Genomic DNA, 12,049 nt, shown 5'->3' on the forward strand with positions numbered 1-12,049 from the left:
GGTTGCAGTGAGCTGAGATTGCACCACTGCACTCCAGCCTGCTGATGGAGCGAGACTCCCCCTCAAAAAAAAAAAAAAAAAAAAGTAACATGAGATTTGCCATCTTAATCCTTTGTACGTGTACACTTCAGTAGTGTTAAGTATATTCACATTGTTATGCAACAGATCTCCACGACTTTTTCATCTTGCAAACTGAGACTATATCCATTCACAACTCCCCATTTTCCCTTTTCTCTATCCCCTGGTAACCACCAGTATACTTTTTGTTTCAATGAATTTTACTATTTTAAGTATCTCATTTAAGTAATATCATACAGGATTTTTAAAAAACTGGCTTATTTCACTTAGCATAATGACTTCAAGGTTCATTCATGTTGTCATATGCGACAGCATGTCCTTCCTTTTTGTTGTTGTTGTTGTTTTTGTTTGTTTGTTTTAGAGGTGGGGTCTCATTCTTACCCAAGCTGGAGTGCAGTGGTATATCATAGCTCACTGTAGCCTCAAACTTGGAGGCTCAAGTGATCCTCCCACCTCAGCCTCCAGAGTGCCTGGAACAACAGATGCATGTCAACACACATGCCTTCCTTCCTTTTTTATACTGAATAATATTTCATTGTATGTGTATACTACTACATTTTGTTTAGTCATTCCTTTGTCTTTGGACATTTGGTTGCTTCTGCTTCTTAGCTATTGTAAATAATAATGCAAAGAACATGGGTGTATAAATAGCTCTTCAAGACCGTGCTTTCATTGCTTTTGGATATTTACCCCAGTAGGATTGCCGGATCATATGGTAGTTCTATTTTTATTTCTTTTCTTTTTTTTTTTTTTTTTTGAGACAGGGTCTCGCTCTGTCTCCCAAACTGGAGTGCAGTGGCCAGATCTCAGCTCACTGCAAGCTCCGCCTTTCGGGTTCACGCCATTCTCCTGCCTCAGCCTCCCGAGTAGCTGGGACTATAGGCGCCCGCCACCTCGCCTGGCTAGTTTTTTGTATTTTTTTAGTAGAGACGGTGTTTCACCGTGTTAGCCAGGATGGTCTCGATCTCCTGACCTTGTGATCTGCCCATCTCGGCCTCCCAAAGTGCTGGGATTACAGGCTTGAGCCACCGCACCCGGCCTCTATTTTTGTTTCTTAAGGAAGGTCCATATTGTTTTCCATAGTGATTATACCATTTTACAACCCTACCAACAGTGCATAAGGTTTCCAATTTCTCCACATACTTGCCAACATTTGTTATTCTCTCTTTCTCTCTGTTTCTGTGTGTGTGTTTAATAGTAGCCATTCTTATGAGTGTGATGTGATATTGTGGTTTTGATTTGCATTTATTTAATGATTAATTGTGCTGAACATCATTTCATGTATGTGTTGATGATTTGTATAATGTATTTGGGAAACTGTGCAAGTCTTTATTCATTTTTAATCAGATTATTTGTTTTCCTGTTGTTGAGTTGTAGGAATTTTTTAATATTCTAGATATTAATTCCTTATCAGATACATAGTTTGTAAATATTTTCTCCTAATCCATAAGCTGCTTTTTTGCTTTATTGATTGTGTCCTTTGAATAATATTTTTTAAGTTAGATGTAGTCCCATTTGTCTATTTTTGCTTTTGTTGCCTGTGCTTTTGATGTCATATCCAATAAATCACTGCCAAATCCAATGTTATGAAACACTTTCTTTATATGGTTTCTTCTAGGAGTTTTAATATTTTGGGTCGTTTAGATTTGTAACTCATTTTGAGTTAGTCTTTGTATATTGAGTGGTCTTGGCACTCTTGTCAAAAATAATTTGATCATATACACAAGGGTTTATATCTGGGGTCTTTATTGTAGTTCATCAGTCTATATATTTGTTTTGCTGTGAACTTATACCAGTTTTCTTGTGAACATATGTTTTCCTTCTCTTAGATAAATACCTAGGAGTGGAACTGCAGGGTCATAGGGTAAATGCATGTCTAATTTAAAATTTGCCAGATAGGTTTTTCAAGTGATTATACCACTAGGTATTAAAGCTCTTTGTAATTTTAGTCATTCTGGTAGGTAGAATCATATTTTTTTTGTCTCTTGGTTGAATTGGTATTGAAGCACCTCAAGATACCTGAAATTTTATCTTTACTATGTTGTTAATTTATTTTTTGCCTCTTTCAATTAGAGTGTAAGCTTTATGAGGTGCTATTTGCTCCTCAGTATCTAAATGTTTCCTGATAGGCATTAGGCAAGCAATAAATGTTTCCTTTAAATTAACGAATAAATCAAAGCATAAATATTTATCTTTTCCTTGATTGAGATTTCTATATATCAGGTATGTCTGGGATCTCCTCTAGGGTCCAGTAATTGATCAAGGATATTTTCTTGGGCAAGTCACTTCAGGAGAAAATGGCAGGAAAAAGTTTTAGGACTGCACAATTTGTCAAATTTCCAGAATTTCCCACTAGGATAAATGTTAAAACCTAGGAACATAGCAATATTAAAAGCTAGATGTTTTTAGGAATTAGAAAAAGAAGTTCATAGACACTTTTCAAAAGAACACATACATGTAGCCAACAAACATATGAAGAAATGCCCAACATCACTAATCATCAGAGAAATGCACATCAGAACCATGATGAGATACCATCTCACACCAGTCAGAATGGCTATTACCAAAAAATAAACAAATAATAGATGCTAATGAGGTTGTGGAGAAAGAGGAATGCTTACACACTGCTGGTGGGAGTGTAAATTAGCTCAGCCATTGTGGAAAGCAGTGTGGCAATTCCTCAAAGAACTAAAAACAGAATTACCATTCATCCCAGCAGTCCCATTATAGGGCATATACCCAAAGGAATATAAATTATTCTATAAACACACATGCATGTGTATGTTCACTGCAGCACTATTTAAAGTAACAAGGACATGGAACCAACCTAAATGCCCATTCATGGTAGACTAAAGAAAATGGTGGTACATATATACCATGGAATATTATGTAGTCATAAAAAGAATAAGATCATGTTCTTTTCAACAACATGGATGGAGCTAGAGACCATTATCCTTAGCAAACTAATGCAGGAACGGAAAACCAAATACTGCATGTTCGCACTTGTATGTGGGAGCTAAATAACAAGAGTACATAGACACAACAAGTAAAAGACACCTGGGCCTACTTGAGGATGAAGGGTGGGAGGAGGGAGAGGATCAGAAAAAACAAATATTGGATAACATGCTTAGTACCTGGGTAACTAAGTAATCTATGCACCAAACTTCCATGACATGAGTTTATGTGCAGAACAAACCTGCACATGTACCCCTGAACCTAAAATAAAAGTTAAATAGAAAAAAAAAGAATAAGACAAATAAAATTTTTTATATTAATTAAAAAAAAAATTCATCTGTGGAAACTTAATGTCTACAGTGTTCCATTTCTTTCTTATAGCCATAAGATAACGTTAGTACTTAAAATGAATTATTTTAATAATAATGAAATATGTTTTTATATTTATACCTAATTCTTATAATACAGCCATGTCTTGGTTATTGATTACTTTGGTGTTGATTATTTGGTTTATAAACTATCCAGGACTTTGATTTCTTCTCACTTGACTCCTTTGGTCCACTTTTCTATTGAAAATACCACCACTAAACAATTGGCAGAAAAATAAGCCAAGAAAAAGAGGAAGAAGTAAAGAGGAAAGGAGAGGAACAAAATGAAGGGGAGAGAAATAGGACAAGCACCTGTGCAGCCTATGAATTTTTTCCATTAGGACAATTAATTAAGATTTAAATGCATAGGCATAAATGTGTAAGTTTCATAAGTGCATAGGACTCTAATGAATAGTACTGCACTGTAATAATCTTTAATGATCAATTATTTTTCATGCAGTATTTATATATAAGCAAACATAATAAATCAGGTATTTTATGTAATCAAATATTTAAAATATTATAGCAACATTTGCCTTTCTGGATTCAATAGATTCACCCATATATTGTTATTTTGCTTAATTTTCTGTTGTTCTTGGTGCTTTTCACATGTAAAGAAAGTTTTTTTTGTTCTATATTTTATAAAGTTTCACCCTACAAAATGTTACTACTCTGTAAGGAGATTAAATGTCATTGTTGACTTGAAAACCTAATTTACATACTGAGAAAAACATAAGAAGTCCTGGATATTTTTATTTTCTACTTGGTAGTTAATAAATACTTTTGAATAGTCATACCTTTTCAAATATGACTTAGATACAATTTTACCTTTTCAAATATGACTTAGATCCAATTTCTTGTTGGTAAAATCTAAGAAAATGTGAACTTTTGCAAACTTTTTATTACTATAGAAAGCAATCTTCATGATAATGCTGTACAATACTATTTTAAATAATAATTTCTCTTTGTCCTTTTATTTTCATGTTGGGAACAGCTATGTAAGTATTAAATAATTTTGGCTATTCTATTTTTTGCGATATTTTTGGTCACATGCAATTTAATGGTTCTACATTATATTCTTTTTTTCTCCCTAGAAAGTCAAATAAAGGAAACCAGTTTACCCTTTCATTACTACAGAAACATGAATGAAGATCTTAATGTAATGAAAGAAAGAGTTTTAGGACACCCATCAAAAAATGTACCATTGAAAGATGAAAGAAGTCAATTACATTCCAGGAAAAAACGTCTTATATCATATCCAAGATACGTTGAAATTATGGTTACAGCTGATGCTAAAGTGGTTTCTGCTCATGGATCGAATTTGCAAAACTATATACTGACTCTAATGTCAATTGTAAGTAAACTTATATGACTTTTATATTTCCTAAAATGTTTAGCTTAATGAAATTTTAAATGTCTAATTAAAAAAATTTTTTCCAAACTTTTTAGATGTAATTTTGTATCTAAGTTTAAGCCAAAAATAAGATTTCATTGAAGTTTAGTTTAGATAGAAGTATAGCAAGTATCCTATTCTGTTACTTGGACACCTTTCTAAAACATTTAAAAATCCACAAAACCACTTATAGAAATGCTTGAATTATTCTTTACTTCATCACATGAATGGCTTCTGCCCTCTAGTGACAGGAACTGTCCTAGTTGCATTGATCTTTTGCTCTTTAAATCTGAATTTTAAAACCTCACCCTATTTCTGCACAGAGGGGAGAAGATACGTTTTTTATTATGACTATATTCTCCAAATCAGAAATTTGGACACCTAACATCTTAAGTTATACATGTATTTATGGTGATAAAGGGATAGGCTGTTACTTATAGAACTGTCCTAACAAATTTGGAATATAAGATCACAATAACTCTCAGGGTCCTTGATCTGATGTTAATACCTTTGTCAAGCAGTGGTAGTTTTAGTATCCACAGAACTGTATTCTAGAGCTGGTGAAGGGTGCCGATTCTGTGTGAGTGGAATCACCCTTCATCCTTACATGTGTGTGTGTGAGACAGTGTGTGTGTGTGTGTATCTCCCTCCACCACCCTGGAACATTCCTGAATTAGACCTGTCATTTTAGAGTAATCACTAAGGGTAGCCATTTTCATGCTAGTTTAGTTGATGAATTATTGGCCAAGCATGGTGGCTCACGCTCGTAATCCCAGCACTGTGGGAGGTTGAGGCGGGAGGATCACCTGAGGTCAGAAGTTCGAGGCCAGCCTAGCCAACATAGTGAAACCTTATCTCTATTAAAAATACAAAAAATTAGCCAGGTGTGGTGGTGGGTGCTTATAATTCCAGCTACTCGGGAGGCTGTGGCAGGAGAATTGCTTGAACCTGGGAGGCAGAGGTTGCAGTGAGCTGAGATCATGCCATTGCACTCCAGCCTGGGCAACAAGAGTGAAACTACAATTAAAAAAAAAAAAAAAAAAAAAAAAAGAATTACATAGCCACCTATTTATAGATTCAGGGTATTTAGAACATATCTCATGACTGGAAGTACTTCTATTCACATATAGGGAATTCAGGCTCACTTAGTTGAAAAGACTTAGCCAGTGCATATCTATAGGACATTGTAAATTTCTGTTAGCTAGATATTCCCAGTTTATTGTGACATGAAGATCATAAGATACAATAATTTTTCTAAAATATGACATTTTACCTTAAATTCTTATTGTTTTTTTTTTTTTTTTTTTTTTTTTTTTTTTTTTTTTTTTTTTTTTATTATACTCTAAGTTCTAGGGTACATGTGCATAACGTGCAGGTTTGTTACATATGTATACTTATGCCATGCTGGTGTGCTGCACCCATCAACTCGTCAGCACCCATCAATTCATCATTTATATCATGTATAACTCCCCAATGCAATCCCTCCCTCCTCCCCCCTCCCCCCTCCCCATGATAGACCCCAGTGTGTGATGTTCCCCTTCCCGAGTCCAAGTGATCTCATTGTTCAGTTCCCACCTATGAGTGAGAACATGCGGTGTTTGGTTTTCTCTTCTTGTGATAGTTTGCTAAGAATGATGGTTTCCAGCTGCATCCATGTCCCTACAAAGGACGCAAACTCATCCTTTTTTATGGCTGCATAGTATTCCATGGTGTATATGTGCCACATTTTCTTAATCCAGTCTGTCACAGATGGACATTTGGGTTGATTCCAAGTCTTTGCTATTGTGAATAGTGCCGCAATAAACATACGTGTACATGTGTCTTTGTAGTAGACTAATTTATAATCCTTTGGGTATATACCCAGTAGTGGGATGGCTGGGTCATATGGTACATCTAGTTCTAGATCCTTGAGGAATTGCCATACTGTTTTCCATAATGGTTGAACTAGTTTACAATCCCACCAACAGTGTAAAAGTGTTCCTATTTCTCCACATCCTCTCCAACACCTGTTGTTTCCTGACTTCTTAATGATTGCCATTCTAACTGGTGTGAGATGGTATCTCATTGTGGTTTTGATTTGCATTTCTCTGATGGCCAGTGATGATGAGCATTTTTTCATGTGTCTGTTGGCTGTATGAATATCTTCTTTTGAGAAATGTCTGTTCATATCCTTTCCCCACTTTTTGATGGGGTTGTTTGTTTTTTTCTCGTATATTTGTTTGAGTTCTTTGTAGATTCTGGATATTAGCCCTTTGTCAGATGAGTAGGTTGCAAAAATTTTCTCCCATTCTGTAGGTTGCCTGTTCACTCTGATGGTAGTTTCTTTTGCTGTGCAAAAGCTCTTAAGTTTAATTAGATCCCATTTGTCAATTTTGGCTTTTGCTGCCGTTGCTTTTGGTGTTTTAGACATGAAGTCCTTGCCCATGCCTATGTCCTGAATGGTACTACCTAGATTTTCTTCTAGGGTTTTTATGGTATTAGGTCTAACATTTAAGTCTCTAATCCATCTTGAATTAATCTTCGTATAAGGGGTAAGGAAAGGATCCAGTTTCAGCTTTCTACTTATGGCTAGCCAATTTTCCCAGCACCATTTATTAAATAGGGAATCCTTTCCCCATTTCTTGTTTCTCTCAGGTTTGTCAAAGATCAGATGGCTGTAGATGTGCGGTATTATTTCTGAGGACTCTGTTCTGTTCCATTGGTCTATATCTCTGTTTTGGTACCAGTACCATGCTGTTTTGGTTACTGTAGCCTTGTAGTATAGTTTGAAGTCAGGTAGCGTGACGCCTCCAGCTTTGTCCTTTTGACTTAGGATTGTCTTGGCAATGCGGGCTCTTTTTTGGTTCCATATGAACTTTAAAGCAGTTTTTTCCAATTCTGTGAAGAAACTCATTGGTAGCTTGATGGGGATGGCATTGAATCTATAAATAACCTTGGGGAGTATAGCCATTTTCACGATATTGATTCTTCCTATCCATGAGCATGGTATGTTCTTCCGTTTGTTTGTGTCCTCTTTTATTTCACTGAGCAGTGGTTTGTAGTTCTCCTTGAAGAGGTCCTTTACATCCCTTGTAAGCTGGATTCCTAGGTATTTTATTCTCTTTGAAGCAATTGTGAATGGAAGTTCATTCCTGATTTGGCTCTCTGCTTGTCTGTTGCTGGTGTATAAGAATGCTTGTGATTTTTGCACATTAATTTTGTATCCTGAGACTTTGCTGAAGTTGCTTATCAGCTTAAGGAGATTTTGGGCTGAGACGATGGGGTTTTCTAAATATACAATCATGTCATCTGCAAACAGGGACAATTTGACTTCTTCTTTTCCTAACTGGATACCCTTGATTTCTTTCTCTTGCCTGATTGCCCTAGCCAGAACTTCCAACACTATGTTGAATAGGAGTGGTGAGAGAGGGCATCCCTGTCTTGTGCCAGTTTTCAAAGGGAATTTTTCCAGTTTTTGCCCATTCAGTATGATATTAGCTGTGGGTTTGTCATAAATAGCTCTTATTATTTTGAGGTACGTTCCATCAATACCGAATTTATTGAGCGTTTTTAGCATGAAGGGCTGTTGAATTTTGTCAAAAGCCTTTTCTGCATCTATTGAGATGATCATGTGGTTCTTGTCTTTGGTTCTGTTTATATGCTGGATTACGTTTATTGATTTGCGAATGTTGAACCAGCCTTGCATCCCAGGGATGAAGCCCACTTGATCATGGTGGATAAGCTTTTTGATGTGCTGCTGAATCCGGTTTGCCAGTATTTTATTGAGGATTTTTGCATCAATGTTCATCAGGGATATTGGTCTAAAATTCTCTTTTTTTGTTGTGTCTCTGCCAGGTTTTGGTATCAGGATGATGTTGGTCTCATAAAATGAGTTAGGGAGGATTCCCTCTTTTTCTATTGATTGGAATAGTTTCAGAAGGAATGGTACCAGCTCCTCCTTGTACCTCTGGTAGAATTCAGCTGTGAATCCATCTGGTCCTGGACTTTTTTTGGTGGGTAGGCTATTAATTGTTGCCTCAATTTCAGAGCCTGCTATTGGTCTATTCAGGGATTCAACTTCTTCCTGGTTTAGCCTTGGGAGAGTGTAAGTGTCCAGGAAATTATCCATTTCTTCTAGATTTTCTAGTTGATTTGCGTAGAGGCGTTTATAGTATTCTCTGATGGTAGTTTGTATTTCTGTGGGGTCAGTGGTGATATCCCCTTTATCATTTTTTATTGCATCGATTTGATTCCTCTCTCTTTTTTTCTTTATTAGCCTTGCTAGCGGTCTGTCAATTTTGTTGATCTTTTCAGAAAACCAACTCCTGGATTCATTGATTTTTTGGAGGGTTTTTTGTGTCTCTATCTCCTTCAGTTCGGCTCTGATCTTAGTTATTTCTTGCCTTCTGCTAGCTTTTGAATGTGATTGCTCTTGCCTCTCTAGTTCTTTTAATTGTGATGTTAGAGTGTCAATTTTAGATCTTTCCTGTTTTCTCTTGTGGGCATTTAGTGCTATAAATTTCCCTCTACACACTGCTTTAAATGTGTCCCAGAGATTCTGGTATGTTGTATCTTTGTTCTCATTGGTTTCAAAGAACATCTTTATTTCCGCTTTCATTTCGTTATGTACCCAGTAGTCATTCAGGAGCAGGTTGTTCAGTTTCCATGTAGTTGAGTGGTTTTGATTGAGTTTCTTAGTCCTGAGTTCTAGTTTGATTGCACTGTGGTCTGAGAGACAGTTTGTTATAATTTCTGTTCGTTTACATTTGCTGAGGAGTACTTTACTTCCAATTATGTGGTCAATTTTGGAATAAGTGCGATGTGGTGCTGAGAAGAATGTATATTCTGTTGATTTGGGGTGGAGAGTTCTATAGATGTCTATTAGGTCCGCTTGGTGCAGAGATGAGTTCAATTCCTGGATATCCTTGTTAACTTTCTGTCTCGTTGATCTGTCTAATGTTGACAGCGGAGTGTTGAAGTCTCCCATTATTATTGTATGGGAGTCTAAGTCTCTTTGTAAGTCTCTAAGGACTTGCTTTATGAATCTGGGTGCTCCTTTATTGGGTGCATATATATTTAGGAGAGTTAGCTCTTCCTGTTGAATTGATCCCTTTACCATTATGTAATGGCCTTCTTTGTCTCTTTTGATCTTTGATGGTTTAAAGTCTGTTTTATCAGAGACTAGGATTGCAACCCCTGCTTTTTTTTGTTCTCCATTTGCTTGGTAGATCTTCCTCCATCCCTTTATTTTGAGCCTATGTATGTCTCTGCATGTGAGATGGGTCTCCTGAATACAGCAGACTGATGGGTCTTGACTCTTTATCCAGTTTGCCAGTCTGTGTCTTTTAATTGGAGCATTTAGTCCATTAACATTTAAGGTTAATATTGTTATGTGTGAACTTGATCCTGCCATTATGATATTAACTGGTTATTTTGCTCGTTAGTTGATGCAGTTTCTTCCTAGCCTCGATGGTCTTTACATTTTGGCATGTTTTTGCGATGGCTGGTACCGGTTGTTCCTTTCCATGTTTAGGGCTTCCTTCAGGGTCTCTTGTAAGGCAGGCCTGGTGGTGACAAAATCTCTAAGCATTTGCTTATCTGTAAAGGATTTTATTTCTCCTTCACTTATGAAACTTAGTTTGGCTGGATATGAAATTCTGGGTTGAAAATTCTTTTCTTGAAGAACGTTGAATATTGGCCCCCACTCTCTTCTGGCTTGTAGAGTTTCTGCCGAGAGATCTGCTGTTAGTCTGATGGGCTTCCCTTTGTGGGTGACCCGACCTTTCTCTCTGGCTGCCCTTAAGATTTTTTCCTTCATTTCAACTTTGGTGAATCTGGCAATTATGTGTCTTGGAGTTGCTCTTCTGGAGGAGTATCTTTGTGGCGTTCTCTGTATTTCCTGAATTTGAATGTTGGCCTGCCCTACTAGGTTGGGGAAGTTCTCCTGGATGATATCCTGAAGAGTGTTTTCCAACTTGGTTCCATTTTCCCCCTCACTTTCAGGCACCCCAATCAGACGTAGATTTGGTCTTTTTACGTAATCCCATACTTCTTGCAGGCTTTGCTCATTTCTTTTTCTTCTTTTTTCTTTTGGTTTCTCTTCTCGCTTCATTTCATTCATTTGATCTTCAATCGCTGATACTCTTTCTTCCAGTTGATCGAGTCGGTTACTGAAGCTTGTGCATTTGTCACGTATTTCTCGTGTCATGGTTTTCATCTCTGTCATTTCGTTTATGATCTTCTCTGCATTAATGAGTCTAGCTGTCAATTCTTCCACTCTTTTTTCAAGATTTTTAGTTTCTTTGCGCTGGGTACGTAATTCCTCCTTTAGCTCTGATAAGTTTGATGGACTGAAGCCTTCTTCTCTCCTCTCGTCCAAGTCATTCTCTGACCAGCTTTGATCCGTTGCTGGTGATGGGCTGCGCTCCTTTGCAGGGGGAGATGCGCTCTTATTTTTTGAATTTCCAGCTTTTCTGCCCTGCTTCTTCCCCATCTTTGTGGTTTTATCTGTCTCTGGTCTTTGATGGTGGTGACGAACTGATGGGGTTTTGGTATAGGTGTCCTTCCTGTTTGATAGTTTTCCTTCTGACAGTCAGAAGGACTCTCTGTTGGTCTGTTGGAGATTGCTTGAGGTCCACTCCAGACCCTGTTTGCCTGGGTATCAGCAGCAGAGGTTGCCGAAGATAGAATATTGCTGAACAGCGAGTGTACCTGTCTGATTCTTCCTTTGGAAGTTTCCTCTCAGGGGTGTACTCCACCCTGGGAGGTGTGGGGTGTCAGACTGCCCCTAGTGGGGGATTTCTCCCAGCTAGGCTACTCAGGGGTCAGGGACACACCTGAGCAGGCAGTCTGTCCGTTCTCAGATCTCAACCTCCGATTTGGGAGATCCACAGCTCTCCCCAAAGCTGTCAGACAGAGTCGTTCGCGTCTGCACCGGCCCCCGCTGCTTCCCCTGTTGGTCTTCAGCTGTGCGCTGTCCCCAGAGGTGGAGACTACAGAGACAGGCAGGCTTCCTTGAGCTGCTGTGAGCTCCACCCAGTTCGAGCTTCCCAGCGGCTTTGTTTACCTACTTAAGCCTCAGCAATGGCGGGCGCCCCTCCCCCAGCCTCGCTGCTGCCTTGCCGATAGATCGCGGCAGACTGCTGTGTTAGCAGTGAGGGAGGCTTCGTGGGCGTGGGACCCTCCCGGCCAGGTGTGGGATATATTCTCCTGGAATGCCTGTATGCTTACAGCGCAGTATTGGGGTGGGAGTTACCCGATTTTCCAGGTGTTGTGT

General features: G+C 38.0%; 1 protein-coding gene across 1 annotated transcript in view; it reads left to right on the top strand.

The window, feature by feature from the left end:
* ADAMTS20 (ADAM metallopeptidase with thrombospondin type 1 motif 20) overlaps positions 1–12,049 on the top strand; it is a 218,081-nt gene that overhangs the window by 42,861 nt on the left and 163,171 nt on the right. Inside the window, exon 4 of the mRNA XM_010382396.2 lies at positions 4,496–4,755. Within this exon, the coding sequence (XP_010380698.2) occupies positions 4,496–4,755 (260 nt within the window). The remainder of the gene's footprint in view (positions 1–4,495; positions 4,756–12,049) is intronic.

This window comes from Rhinopithecus roxellana, chromosome 10, assembly GCF_007565055.1.
Source record: "Rhinopithecus roxellana isolate Shanxi Qingling chromosome 10, ASM756505v1, whole genome shotgun sequence".
Classification (NCBI taxonomy): domain Eukaryota; kingdom Metazoa; phylum Chordata; class Mammalia; order Primates; family Cercopithecidae; genus Rhinopithecus; species Rhinopithecus roxellana.